Source organism: Microtus ochrogaster, chromosome 16 (assembly GCF_000317375.1).
Source record: "Microtus ochrogaster isolate Prairie Vole_2 chromosome 16, MicOch1.0, whole genome shotgun sequence".
Classification (NCBI taxonomy): Eukaryota; Metazoa; Chordata; class Mammalia; order Rodentia; family Cricetidae; genus Microtus; species Microtus ochrogaster.
The window spans coordinates 15,964,326-15,980,085 of record NC_022018.1 but is presented as its reverse complement, the minus strand read 5'-3'; the positions used below and the strand labels follow the sequence as shown (position 1 = coordinate 15,980,085).

Sequence of the window (15,760 nt, the reverse complement as noted above, 5' to 3'; positions counted from 1 at the left end):
CAGGTGCAGACTGCCAGGTGAGGAGGGCGTCTGTGGAGCCCAAGCTGGTGGTGCAGGTGCAGCCAGTGATGGCCACGCCATGCCTATCCGTGTAAAACCTATGAGGAAGTGGCATTGTCATATGGGCACAGTTGCAGTATTATAAAAGCTCTTTATTTTTCTGGACATTCTGTCAAATTCTTTTAATATCTTTATTTCATTTCTTATTCAGTTATGATATGAGTCTTGCTTAAAGTATGATGAGTGATTAGGTATTAAGTAAACCAATAGAAAATGTTTGGCTTCCTGGCAGACTTTTTAATTTCCTTCTGTAATAAAGACAGGAATAATTGTTGTTTGTTTACCTACATAGTTTTAAAGCTCATAATGTCTCCTGTACTGTTTCCCACCAATTTCTCATTAAAAGGAATGGAAACTCTTCAGAAATAACTTTTAGACCATAAAGTTTATTGTAATATGTCCTTAATAGTATATATTCCAGGGCAGTTGTTATCCAAATGCATGGATGTACTTTAAATTATTTTACTTAATTTGTTTTTGCTTTTTCTATAAAGTTATTAGTGCTAATAAATACAAAAGGTGATAGGAACTTAGATAGAAAATTATAGTTAAGTTCTCCAAAGAAGGTTGATAAAAATGAAAATAAGTCTTTCATTTAATAAAGTAATTTAGGTTATATTTGCTTATTTTCAGAAATATGACCTTCCTCGTTGTTGGAGATTTATGTTTTTAGAGCAAAATCAAACATAGATAAGGCAAGATCTCCTGATCTTTTTTCTTTTTCAACTGTGCTATAGATACTATATGTTATAAAGTAAACAGGTTCCTACTCTTAGAACTCTCATTTAATCCCTTTCGTATTCTAGAGATCATGATGTGCACTCTGTCTGTCTGTGCATAGCTTCCCCTTCTCCCACTTAGTTCTGTACTGAAGAATGCAATGATGAGAATATAGTAGTATGTAGTAGACAGTTATGATCATATGAGTGTGATACTATGCTGATCCCTAGGTTCATCCATTTCTATACCAGAAAACCAGTGAATTGTAATTCAGAAATCTTCCTTTTACTTAGAACTAAGTATTCCTCACTACTACATAAATTAATGGTAGTTATTAAAGTTTGATGTTTATACATAAAAACACACACTGTTAAGGGTGGGGTGTTTATGCATAAAAATACACACTGTTAAGGGTGGGCTGTATCTTTGTGGTAGAGTACTTGTTTCATATGATTCTGGGTTCAGTCCCCAGTAATACCAAGAGGTTAACAAAAAAGAAAAGGCAGTACTAGAGATTGCTAAAGATTCATGCTATGAAAGTGTCCTTTAAAAAAATCCTAGTCACCGTGTACCGCTGTCGGTACTAAGTTCTGACACACGTATCCTTAGATATTTCAATTCTTTCTTCAAGAAAAACTTCAAGAAAGGCTTCTACCTCAGAGGGACATATCTCAGTTGGTACAGTGAGTGCCTAGCAGGCACAACACTATGGGATTAATCCCCAGCATTATACAAACTGGGCCTGGTGACCATACCTGTAATTCCAGCACAGGCTTATCTTCTTGCTACACAGATTAAGTCAAGACTGAGGTACATGAAACTATCTCAAAAAGAGAAAAGAAAGAAAAGTGTTTGTTTTGATGCAGTGTCAATTGATCTTCTTGATGATTTTCTTTTATTTATTTTTTTTTTGGTTTTTCGAGACAGGGTTTCTCTGTGGTTTTGGAGCCTGTCCTGGAACTAGCTCTTGTAGACCAGGCTGGTCTCGAACTCACAGAGATCCGCCTGCCTCTGCCTCCCAAGTGCTGGGATTAAAGGCGTGCAGGCGTGCGCCACCACTGCCCGGCTGATGATTTTCTTTTATTAGTTTATTTATTTTTGTTTGTTAGAAAGTACTCTACCACTGAGTTATATCCCCAACAATGGATTTTAGTTCCTAGGTATTTCTGTTTTTATTTTATTGTTTATATAGGGATACATGTTTACAATAGCTATGTTTGCCCTCTAATTTTTCAGTAAACTAGATTTTAAACTCTTGCATTTTGTGTTGTTTTAAACAGAATCACCATACCTCTATGTAGTAGGAGCTGCGGGCCTCTTCTCACAGCCCGGCTCCTGGCTAGCTTATACCCCGAAATAACAACACACAAACTGTACTCATTTAAACACTGCCTGGCCCATTTCTATTAATGTGTGTAGCACCAAGGTGCGCTTACCGGGAAGAAGCTTCATCGCTTCATCGCGTCTGCTGGGGAGAGGGGAGCATGGTGTCTGAGCTCACTTCCTCTTCCTCCCAGCATTATGTTCTGTTTACTCCGCCTACCTAATTTTCTGTCCTATGAGGGCCAAGGCAGTTTCTTTATTTAACCAATGACCTTCCTCCATCACCTCTACTGTAAAACAGATAATGTACTCTATTTATAATGTAGCCCTATCTTAAATTTGCCTAAAAATATTCTATGAATTTTTCTTATTTACTATGTAATATGGCATCAAAATAAGTATTGATACATAATTTATTTAAATTTTGACCAGTGTTTCATTTGAAACAATGTAATTATAAGTAATGTAGTATAGTAAGCTTATGCTATAATTGTTTTTAGTTCTCTTATTACAATTCTTCTGTCTCATTTAAAAACAAGAAAGGAAGCATTCTAGTTCATTAGATTACTGGTCTCATGTAAGTGGTCATAAAATAGAAGTTTTTAAAGAATCTAAGGTCCATAACTAAAAGTAGCGTTTTCCTCCTCTTAGGAAAGTACCAAGTCATCGGACTGTACAATGAGCTGGAATGCAGTGGAAATACCTTATACAAAATCTACAAATGCCATTGAGACAAAAGCAGATCTTGAATTAGCGCTTTCTCCCATTCATGACAGCAGTGCCATCCCTGCCACGAGAAGCCACCACGTGAGCCTCCCTAGAAAATGCTTCTCTGAGGAAGTCTCTTGGGAAGGGAGAGAACTGAATGTAAATAATGAGAACATGACCATTGATATGAGACAGCCTGGTTTCCTTCAGTCTGATCAGTGGGCTAGAAATTCTAGTGGTATTTCTGAAGAACACCTTGGTAAAAGAAATTTTAAAAGAAATTTCCAATTGGTTGACTCTAGTCCTTGTCGGGAAATTATACAAAGTAAAAAAAACTGTATAGAGTGTAAGCATAGCAAGGGAATGATAGGTTGCTATGCAAATCAAACTACGGGCCTAACTACTGAAGTTCAGAATCTTAGGCTCTCAGTAGACAGAAGTCAGCAAAATGACTGTGCTAATAAGGAGAACATTGTCACCTATTTTACTGACAAACAAACCCCTGAAGAATTACATATACCAATGATAGCAAAAAACCTTATGTCTGAACTAGATGAAGACTGTGAGATGCCTGCTAAGAAGGACTGCCTGAGTTCTCATTCTGCGTTGTCTGTTGAGGAGAGAGCTCCGAAAACTGTGGATTCAGATTCATCTTTTCCGGAAATTTCCATGATGGAAAGTTCACTTGAAATTCAGACCTCAGAACCTGATAAAAGCAACAAAGAATGCTGTTTTGAAGAATCAAATATTGAAGATCCACTTGTATTATCAAACTGCCAAGAAAACTCCTTGTCAAAAGATGATTGTCATACTTCTATCCAAGATAATAGCCAAATGTTAGCTCCCTCTTTACAGGCATTAAAACCGCTAACCTGCAAAACAAATGTTGTAGCTTTTAGAAGCTTTAACAGCCATATTAATGCATCCAATAATTCAGAACCATCCAAGATGAGCATAACTTCTTTAGATGCTATGGACATTTCCTGTGATTACAGTGGCTCTTATCCCATGGCTGTGACCCCAACTCAGAGAGGAAGATCCTGTGTGTCACAGGTATACTACAGTTTGCTAGCACTGTTTGGATGTTAGATAACAACTTAAAGCACACTCTTGCCTCTCAGCTAGGTTATATGCTATGAATTATACAATTTTGATCTCCAATGGATTGCTGGAGATTTTTCACATATAAATTTAAAGCTGATAGTAATGTGTATTAATCATAACAGTTGAATAACTATGCTTTTCTAAGAAAATACATATTTTCACTGACCTTAACAAGTACTTTGAAATATGAAATTGAAATCTATCTTATCCTCCAACATATATATTTCGATTATTTGTCTTTATTCTCTATACTTGTATAAGCCGAAAATTCTATTTCTTTTATTCCCTTAAAGAGTCATTATAAAAAGATTAAGCTCCAAATTTAGGTTATAAGATTTATGTTTTCCTTTAAGGGCTTAGATGTCCCTTAACCTCAGACCCTATTTTCCAACTCCCTGTAATGGATAAAAGCCCCTCATACTTCTTTTAAAAGGTTGTTAAGCAGCAATTACCTTAAAGCCTTTTAATTATGACTTAGTACAAGAGGTGACAGACACTTGTGAGACAGCTCTTACAGGTTGTCTTAATAATTCAATCATTTGTCAGCCATGGCTTTTCTTATTCTTTGTATCAAGATACTTTGTGTCAAGATACTTTTCTTAGACAGCATACCTTGTTATAATCCCATAATCCTAACTTTTAAAAGTTAAGGCCAGTGGGATCATAGGTTTGAAATCAGTATGGGCTATATAGTAAAACTATCTCAAAAGAAAAGAAAATTTTGTTCTTGGGTATTTTTAAATGTTTTTCTTTTAAAGTCATCTTATTGAAATGATTGATGTTATCTGAACTATTGAATTTTATTATATATGGACCTTTTCATAATTGTAACCAATGAGTCTATTTTCAAATCCATAATCAAGGTTTTGAATGTGTCATTTATACCTAAGGCTTTTTGTTGTTGCTTCAATGCTTTTGTTCATCTAAAAGAAATTAATATTTGTTGTATCTTGAACTCTTCTTGAATCAGCAGACTCCAAATCAAGCCAAGCTAGGAACATCATACAGAACTCCAAAGAGTGTGAGGAGAGGGGCAGCCCCAGTGGATGATGGACGAATTCTGGGAACTCCAGATTACCTGGCACCCGAGCTCTTACTGGGTACAGCCCATGGTAAGGTATAGATTGTGTGTCTTAGGTTTCGAATTTTTACCAATGGCTGCATTACCCTTTTATGTGAAATTGTTCTAAATTTCTTTGATGATCTGTATTCAATCCCTAGACCTCACATGGTTCCTCTTCTCCCAGAAATTGTCCTCTAACATCCATACTGTGGCATGTGGTTTTTGTTTACTTTTGTTGTTGGTTGAAGACGGAGTCTTTGAAGGGGACTCCTGCACAAGCCACACCCAAACCTGATTGCACGGAGAGATCATTCATTAAGCAGGAAAGAAAAGTTAAAGTGGCTACTTTCTGACTCTGAAAACAGCAGCAAGTGATCTTGCAGGCATCATTCTGAAGAAGAGAAAAGGGGACCGGGTAGTGGTAGCGCATGCCTTTACTCCCAGGACTTGGGAGGCTGCGACACGCAGATCTGGTCTACAGAGCTAGTTCTAGGACAGGCTCCAAAGCTGCAGAGAAACCCTGTCTCGGAAAAAAAAAGGGGGGGGGGAGAAAGAGGAGACATGTGTTAAAATGTGCTAGGATGGGGTGGTAAAGGAGCTGGAAGATGAGGGAGAAGGGGACCAAGGAGAGGCGGTGGGTATATTTATCCTGGAGGGACAAAGGACACCTCTGGATAGAGAGAAGAGAGACGCAGCACACGGACAGATGGCGGTTATAAAGGTAAATGGGAAACTCCGTGTTAGGATGAGCTGTTTAATTTTAATTGGGCATGTTAATTAGATGAGCCAAAGGGGGCTTCTGATTGCTGGGCTTTGGTAGTTAGTCTCAGGAGAAAGAAGTAGTCAAATAAGGAAATAGACCTGATGGGTCCAGGGGCATGCAGTGATGGGGGCACAAATCACCCAAGTATATTAAACCAAGGGGGAAAACACTATGGGCACACAAAACTTATCAGCTATAGCTATGACCACAGCCAGAGACTGGGCTTCTATAGCTCTGGCAATGGGGGCTGATTTTGAGCCTCCTCTTATAGTAAAATCAAGTACCAGGTGTGGGTCAAAGAGTTTTTACAAACTTGAGGTCAGACTTAAAGTCATATTATATTTTAAGTTTTACAACTTTTAGTTACAGGATGTTAGAATGTTAACTTAGTGTGTTTGCGAAAACCTGTGGCTGACACAGCCACTTTTCACTGTCCCTGAAGAATGCAAGGCAGAGAGTAGAGTCACGCAGCGGACAGTTAAAAATTAAGGGAATGCAAGCAGAGGGTCCCATAGAGGCAACAGTTAGAAGCTAACCTTTGTCCCCAGTACCTGCCTAGCTGGGAAGCTGGAAAGCAGGAGATAATTGTTAAAAGGTTTACCTCTGTACACAGTGGCTGCCAGGATGTCTGCTTTTAAGGCAGAAAGTGTTGTTAAAGGTTAACAGTGACTGCCAACTTTATTTTTTTTTTTCTTCCAAAATGTGTTTGTGCTTACAACTTTTTTTTTCGTGATCCTTTGTTAGGTAAGGGTTTTTTTTTATTTTTTATTTTTTATTGAGAAAAGGAAAAAAAAGTATCCGCCTCCTCCCAGCCTCCCATTTCCCTCCCCCTCCTCCCACCCTTCTCCCCCTCCCCCAAACTCCTCTCCCCCTCCCTCTCCAGTCCATAGAGCAGTCAGGGTTCCCTGCCCTGTGGAAAGTCCAACTTTATATTTCTATGTTCCTGGACTGGACCCTTTATTTCTATATTCTATTCCTGGACTCCTCAATAGTTGTAGCAAGGCCTGCCAGAACCACATGCTCTAGTGAGCTAGTGTCCCTTCAGTCTTACTGTGTAGACCAGCCTGGCCTCAAACTTAGAGATCCTTCTGCCTCTCCCTCCTAAGTCCTGGGATTACAGGCATGTGTCACTACACCTGTCAAGTAAATGTTTTAAATAAATACATTTCTTTGCTATTTATATAAAGGAATACATGACATCTCTTTGCCATTTAGCATTTAAAGTGGTCAAATGGAAAGAAGAAATAACGTGGACTGAGGAGATAGATGGCTCAGTTAGTGCAGTGTTGGGCACGCAAGCATAAGGACCCGAGTTCAGATCCCACAAGTAATCCACATAAAAATGAGCCTGAAGTGAGGAAGGGGGTATGGTGGCCAATGCCTATGATCTTAGCCTGACAGACAGGAGGATCTAGGGTCGTGCTGGCCTGAGGTCTTAACAGAGCAGTGAGTTGCAGGTTCAGCCAGAGACCCTATTTCAAAAACTTAGGCATATAAGAAGACATTTTACATGAATCTTTGACATGACCACATGTGTACATACTCCCATACACACACAAATGTACATTTTTCACAACATATACATTTCAAAGAAACCTCTCTGGGTTTAGGGGAGTAAACACTGTAGAGCATGTAGCCACTTCTTTTGTTTGTTCACTTTGGGGCTGACGATTTTTTTTAAAAAAGAAAGAAAAAGTCCTTAAATGTTCCCTAAGGAAGATCTTTACCACTGGGCCACATCTGCAGCTCCAGTGGTTTTGCCTTTGCAGTCTCACTGATGCAGAGAATCCCACCTTAGTCTGTGCTAAAGTGCTTGTGACTACAAAGTTAGCCCTAAACTTCTGTTCAGGCTGCAGAATTTAACCTCATTTTATGGTCACAGCAATGAAAAAAGCAACTAAAACAGTTAAGAGTTGTACAACTTTAACAGTTCTTTTATCCTCTGGATTTATATTATAGGAACTGCATAGACAAATACTCTAAATTCCAGGTACCTTGCAGCACTTGAGAAAGGCAGGTTAAACTGTTTCTAAATATCTGTCTAAATAAGAGAGTTATAAACCCAATACAAGGCTATATACAGTAAGAACAAATATCAAGTATAAAAATTAGAATCACAACCAGCATAAACAATATCAAGCAAGAAGCATATACTCAATGTTTCACTAGTTATCCATCCTAAAGAGTATAAGTCTTGTATTAGAAATGGCTTGGCTTGGGAGGAAAGTAACTATAACTGTCTAGTCTTCAACCTGATCAAAGACCTGAGAAGGAAAATGATATTACTTAAGTAAACAGGAAGTGCAATCAAACAACTTCCAAAAGGTGCAGTAAATAATAGAGACAATCTGCTACCTGGACAATCACCCAAAGTCTCATTTGCAATGTTGGGGCAACCAACTTTGGCTAAGGCCTAGAGTAACTGACAGAGCATTTTCAGAGGCAGGAAAAAAATTGAAAAATTGTCTTATCCTGTCTTGATAAGGTTTGACAGTCTTTTTGTTTGTATCCTGCTTGTCCTGTCTGGACAAGTGGTAGGGCTGTGTCCCGCCACCCCGGCTCCCTCACAGCTAGCTTTACCCGAAATAATTACACAGAAACTGTATTCGTTTAAACACTTCCTGGCCCATTAGTTCCAGCCTCTTATTGGCTAGCTCTTACATATTGATCTAACCCATTTCTAATAATCTGTGTAGCCCACGAGGTGGCTTGCCAGGGAAGATATTAACCTGAGGCTGTGTCGGGTGGGAGAATCATTGGCGACTCCTGACTCGGCTTCTTTCTCCCAGCATTCTGTTCTGTCTACTCCGCCTACCTAATTTTCTGTCCTATTAGGGCCAAGCAGTTTTCTTTATTAATTAACCAATGAAAGCAACAGATAAATACAAGACCCACCTCCATCAGACACTGCTCATTTCATCAGTGGTGGAGGCAGGGGCAGTTCTTTGACCAAAGACCAGTTTTGCCAATAAGAAAAAAAAGCTCCTATAATTCTTAATACCTATATAGTTTAAAAACTAAGATTTCATATTAAAATAAACAACTGTGCAGAAAATGAGAAAAATTACCTCAAAATGTAAACAATATATATAAGTATCTTGATCAGAGGTAGAAATGTATAGTGAAATATGATACAAAATATCTTAAACAGAGATAAAAACAGTATGCATACAATATGACAAAATAACTTTGCACAGTTGAACAAATATTGTAAACAGAAATAGGGCCATATTGAATATAACAAATATAATTGAATTTGTATCATTATACAAGAATTTATAACAATGTAAACTGTCTATAAATAATAGCTCACAAGTGTTATATTACTCACTATTATTATTTTACCTATTATCCCATCCAGTCTCCCTTTTTTCTTTTTGAAAAGAGATCACTGAGCCTACTTAATTTTCACCCCCAATCCCAAATCCTAGACTACTTATAATCACCCCTAATACCTTATAGATCTCCTAACCCAGAGTACAAACTTTGTTGGGAGAGGGTACTTGGTCTTCTAGAATTACTTCAAACTGTCATGGGGGCGATTTATTTCTATGGAATCCTGTAAAAACTAAAATGATGGTTAAGTTTCAAGATTACTGTCTGGTATAATTGCAAATAGTCTCTGAGTAGTCGGTAGGGTTTTTCTGAAGTTCTAATTTGAAGTTCTAGCCAGATCATTACAAAAAGGTGTACCATCTCAGCTAACCAAGTTGGAATCATCTTGAGCAGCCTGTAACCGAAAACCAATCTTAAAGTGGTAATATCAGCTTTATGACATCATTATCCACTACGTGGAATGGTTGTTCTTGGGCCCCATCTTCTTCCTAGAAACTTCAAAGATTACTGCAGGAAAATTTATTGTTCATTGTGGAAAACTCAAACATTATTCATGTAGACATATATTCAAGAAAAAGATACTATAGAGACAAAAATAGGTATGGGAAGAAGTAAAATTTTGCCTAAATTCTTTCTTCTTTCTGTCCTACACCAGATGGATCCTGATATGAGACAGAAACACTGAATTTTTCTTTTAACAACATGCTTGGGTTTAGAGAAGGATAGCCATTGTCCAACTCCAATGATTTTTAAGTGATTTAGGCTTATTATTATACTGAAGTGTGTGTGTGTGTATGTGTGTGTGTGTGTGTGTGTGTGTGTGTGTGTGTGTGTTGAGGTAATGAAATTTTACCCTTCAGAGGATATGGTACCACAAGTCAAATTTCTCTTTTTTTGGTGATCCTTTCTAGATAGCTGTCTTTTCTTCTTAAGCTACCTATATGTCCAAGGCATCTCGACTTTTTTCTTACTACCTGTATGATTGTCACCTCTGTGGATGAGTTCTCATTTCTTTCTCAAGAGGTTTCTCTTTTCAAACCTAATCTTTACTAATTTTGGTGGTATCCATAGCTTTTCTTCTCCTATGGAAACAAGAGCGAAATCCTTCCCCAGCGTAGCACATCTCCTGGTTTCTATTCTCAGGTCAACACATCCTTGAAATACACTGACTGATTTAATTCAGAAGATTTTTCTATTATCCAATGTCTCTCTGCTGCCATTGTTCCTTTCTCATTAGCATTAAGAAAATTCAAGGTCAATAAAGCATTATACAATCTATTTCTGGGGGTATTAGCAATCCCTTTCTGTTTGACATATCCCATATAATTCAATTTGATCTTTCCATAACTGCCTGACCTGACCTGTAGGATTGTTTGGTATAACATAGTACAGGTGTACTATGTTTTATATTATAATAAGCAAAACTGTTTCATTTTCTTAGAGATGTATGCTGGACCATTGCCTGTCTTTATTTGTGGAGGTATAACCATGATGGCCATAACTTCTAGCAAATCAGCCTTTTCTAAGCTCAATGCAGTTGCCCATTACAAACCTGAATAGGTATCAATGGTGTGGTGTACATATTTTAATTTTCCAACTTCTACAAAGTGGAATACACCCATCTGCCAAATTTCATTCCTTTGAGTACCCTTTGGGTTACTCCCTGTAGGTAGCAGTCTTTGGTTATATGAAGAACAAGTAAGACATCTCCTTATAATCTCCTTAGCTTGTTGCCATGTAATAGAAACTCTTTCTTTCAACCTTTGCTATTGACAGGATGTTTTTTTTTTTATGAAATTCTGAGGCCTTCAGCACATTTCCATTCAATAATCGATCAAGTTCTGTATTACCTTGTGCTAGAGAACCTGGCAGACCCATAAGGGATCAGATGTGTGTAATGTATATGGGATGAAGCCTTTTCCTGATTTTGTCTTGAACCTGAATGAATATGAAGTTAATTCTGTATCATCTGGTATAAATTCAGCAGTTTGAATATGTAAAACAACTCTCTTTGCATATTGCAAATCAGTAAATATATTGAGAGTTTCTTTAAAATCCCTTAGTACCATGAGAATAGCATATAATTCTGACTTTTGGACAGAATTATAAAGGCTTTGTTCTACTTTATTTAAATCTCTTTAATTAAAGTCAATTCTTTCTCAGCTTCAGCTATTAATTCTGTGGGACTATTTAAGTCTTTGTCACCATCTTAGGTTTTGTTTGAAAGAATTTTTAGATTGGGTATTATTCCAACAGTAGATTGGAAATGTCTCTTAGCAATCCTTAAGTGTCTGCAATCAATCTCTCCTAATTTGTGCTTTTTGTGTTCTAATTTTCAATAAACCTATTTTATAACCTAAGTAATTGATAGAATTTCCTCTCTGTATTTTGTAATGCCCTCTCTGTAATTCCTCTCTGTAATTTGCAATGCCCAACGAGGCAAAACTTTATTTACTTCTTCAAACATCCTTTCTAAAGTATATCCGTCCTTGAGTCAGATAACAAAATGTGATGGTAAATTGCAGATTTACAATATTGTTTATGGATTATTTTTAATGACTGACTTACAAAATATTGGCACAGGTAGATCTATGAGCATTCCCTGTGGAAGGACCCTCCATTGATATCTTCTAGTAGGTGGAGAATTATTATAAGTAGGTACTGTTAAGGCAGATTTTTCTCTGTCCTTTTCTTGTGAAGAAACAATCTTTTTGAATCAATAACTGTAAGAGGCCATCTTCTAGGCAATAGGGAAAACAAAGGAGTGCCAGACTGTAGAGAGGCCATTCACTAAACCACCTCATTAACAGCTCTTAAATCTGTTACCATTCTCCATTTTCCAGATTTATTTTTAACAACAAATACAGGAGAATTCCAAGGGCTGGTTGATTCTTCAATATGGTGAGCATCTAGTTACTCCTGTACCAGCTATTCTAAAGCCTGCATTTTCTCTTTTGTTAAAGGCACAACTCATACAGGTGTGTCTGTCAGCCATTTTGGGGGTAGGGCTCTTGGTGCCTTTGGAAGATCAGCAGCTGTTATGCCCTGGTGATATACAACCCGAATGACTGGTGACTTTACAATACCTTCCAATATTTTTCTCAGAAATACATGTAAATATATGGTTATTTCTGAGATTTGGGTAATGTTAATCTGAGTGTTCTCTTGCTGTAAAAAATCATGTCCCCATACATTCATTGCCATATTAGCCACATATGACTTTAATTTTCCTCTCTGTCCTCCTGACCCTAATCTTGTGCTCTGTTTTACCTGAGATAAGATTGCGATCCCTAAAAGCTGAACATTTACCTCCTAAAGAGGCCAATTTGGATGTCAAGATTCTGATGAAATTATTATTACATCCATATTTGTGTCTACCAGACCATTAATGATGTCATTTATTCATATTTTTAATTTTGTTTTTTGTTCATTTATAAATGCTTGCCAAAATAGTGGCTTTAAGCTTTTTCCTGAATTTTTTGTTCTCTCTTCTACAGCTGTTCTATCATCCAGAGTACTATGGCTTCTTACAATAGGCGTTAGGATTTTTAATTGCTCTGAGAAGGAGTTTCCTCTGTGATGAGAGGGAATGACAGACAGAACTTAGCATAGGGACCTGCAAGGGGCCCCTCAACGAGTTTCCCCAACACCAAAGTGTTACATTTATTGTTCCTTGTTGATCTGTATTTATTAGACTAATGTTTGCATAATCCAGAAGGGAGGAGCGTACTATTTGGATTATGCTTAGAAAAACCATTGTTTCTAGGAATGCCTTGTTTACAGTCTCTTTTAAGGTAACCTAGTTGGCCACAATTGAAACACTTGATATTTCAGTTTTTCCTCAAGCTCTGGAAATCACTTCTCCTATCTAAGAATCATCATGGTCATGAGATTAAATATTGATAGTGTCTTGGATCTATTCTTCCAAAGGTGCTGAACTTGCCTTTAAAGGTCCAATTATCATTTTGCATTGAAAAATAGCATTTTCAAAAGCCAGAGAGAGATTCAGTTACTATTTACCTAGCTTCTGAATCTGATATCATTCTATTTACTGCTGAAGTCAGTCTTTGTAAGATATCCATGAAGGTTACTTTGGGGCCCTGTATGAATTTAGTAAATGATTCAAACTTCTTTCCTACTTTTTCAGTTTTTCCCAAGCGTTCAAAGCTGCTCCACAGCATAAAGCCATGGTGTGCCCATCGTCTGGGGATTGCTTTTCTATAGTATCATAAACCCCTTCTCCACGTAGCTGATCTTGGGAGATTTCTGAACCTCTAGCTCTGCTTCATTGTTTAATGGTCTTAGCCTCTTCTTTGAACCACATCCGCCATTGTAACTGTGGACCAGGCTTCAAAACTATTGTAATCAAATCTGTCCAGTCTTTAGGGATAATTCTATTACAAGTTGACCACAACTTTAACATCTGCTTCAAAATGGTGAATGCATGCCATATGAAAGTCTCGCTTCCTAGAATCTCCTGAACATTGCCACAGAAGTCCATTCAGCTCTTACACAGTCTTGGGAATATCTATCTTTGGCAATTCCTTTAAGGTTAGTTGTCTGAAAAGCTTAGGCTGTTGTTCTCTAACCTTAGAATCTCTATAATTACATATATGATCACAGCCGTATATCTCTATGATCTGTTTTATTACATTTTTCTAAGGCCTATATCCTGGAATTCATACCAAACAGCTTTTTAAGAGATAAACCAAGAATTATCAAATAATAATGATTATCAGACTGATAATTAACAGTATATCAATCCCAGTTAAGCTGATTATCCTTTCATTTAATTGTTCCATTTTTAAACCATGCATTACATAATCAATGACCTAACTTACTTTATCATAATTTTTCCCATTTTTTAGCATGGGGGAAAAAATCTCGCTTTTAACTAACGCCTCCCTTTAAGAATTCCCAATTTTCTCAACTCCTCTGCTGCTGCTGTTGAAGATGTGAGGCTGATGGCTGCTGCATAGAACAGCAGAAGCCTGGCTGGATTTTAAGGCAGCTACCTAGCTTGGCAACAGCCTAAGAAGGGGGTCCAAAGCCTACCAGGAGAGAAGAAAGGAAACCTAGCGGGTAGGGCAGGACTCTGACTACATGTAGCTCCAGCCTATGCCAGTGGTCTCAAGGTCACAGGCAAACAGCTTTTTCATGAATTCATACCCCAAAAGTTGGGCACCACATGTAGCACAAATTCTAGTTGGTCTTAATAATAAAAACCCAGAGTCGGGCCAGGCGGTGGTGGCACACACCTTTAATCCCAGCACTCGGGAGGCAGAGGAAGGCGGATCTCTGAATTCGAGCCAGCCCAGCCTGGTCTACATGAGCTAGTTCCAGGACAGGCTCAAAAGCCACAAAGAAACCCTGTCTTGAAAAAAACAAAAAAAAAAAAATCAAAAAAACAAAAACAAAAAAAACCCAGAGTCTGAAGATCAGAGAAGTAGAAAGGACAGCCACTAGAGTGTTCTTTTACCTCTACCAATTGCTTAAGCCAAAGGGGCAATCCTGTCTTCAGACTGTCTTCTCAGACTTCATCCTCAGACTGCAACTGTCTCCACCAAACCTCAGACTGCTCTGAACTCCTGTCTCCTTCCACCTTATATTTCTCTCTCCACCTCCCTAGTGCTGGGATTAAAGGCATGTGATCCCAAATGCTGGGATTACCTTTGTTTCAGCTCTGTTTCTCTTGTGTAGCCCAGGTTGACTCCAGGATCCCTGACTTATGTGTCATCCAGCCCACCCCATCCACTTTACCTCCCACAGCTGTCCCTTAGTCCTGTGGCTAGGGCGAGTTGATTCTAGGATCCCTGACTTATGATTGTTTCCTGATATGTGGCCCCTGTGCAACTCAGTCCTACACAATAGAAAATGGGCTTCTCTGCTATCTCATGAATTGCACTAGCGTCCATGTCTCATAAACCTTAACTGCACTGAAGGATCTGTGGACTGCTCCTCTGGATAGGACTGCAATTCTCTTCAGCATTTTCTGGCTCACCTTTTGGATAAGGCTTCTGCTTTCCTTGCCCCTTGTAGAGCTGTGTAGTTCAATCTGTGTGCTGCCTGCCCCATTTTACTGAATTGCTCTTGTGCTCTCATCGCTTCCCTTCCCTACTACCCGATCTACCTGTTGTGACTTCTGATGCTCTCCCACTTTCTCTGCTTGCAGTGGTCTATTCATTGTTTCCTCCAGGAAAAAGTAACCATTTGTTAGCTCCTCCCTTTCCGTCTGAAATCACAACTTCAGGGGTAACACAGAAAGATGTCTGACAGTATTTTCCCTTCCTGTGTATTTTGCTAAAACAATATTAAGACATTTGTCTTAATGTCAGTTACTATTTTGGCCAGCTCTTTTGGAAATGAGACATTCTTTAACTCTCAAACTCAAAGACCAAGAAAAACATGTTAAGAGCCTTTCTAAGAATCCAAACAGCAGTGAAGTCTGCCTGAGATGTAATACCTTTATCTCATATTAAGGACAGATTTTTCTACAATAAAATGTATTTTATACTAAAAGTTTTTTTTTTTTTTCAAAATAGAAAAGGAATAAAGACAAAGCTAGAAGGGTAAATTGAAAGCCCCCCCATCCAGCTTGCTAAGCAGCTTAGCACCAGATGAAAGACCCCCCGCCCAGCTTGTTAAACAACTTAGCACCGGTAACACCATTTTGCTATGCTTGT

The 15,760-nt window shown here is 38.1% G+C and overlaps 1 protein-coding gene across 1 annotated transcript in view; it reads left to right on the top strand.

Annotated features, from left to right (window-relative positions):
- Mastl (microtubule associated serine/threonine kinase like) overlaps positions 1-15,760 on the top strand; it is a 51,241-nt gene that overhangs the window by 18,535 nt on the left and 16,946 nt on the right. The window contains exons 8-9 of the mRNA XM_005354764.3: positions 2,755-3,864; positions 4,886-5,027. Coding sequence (XP_005354821.1) covers positions 2,755-3,864; positions 4,886-5,027 — 1,252 coding nt within the window. The remainder of the gene's footprint in view (positions 1-2,754; positions 3,865-4,885; positions 5,028-15,760) is intronic.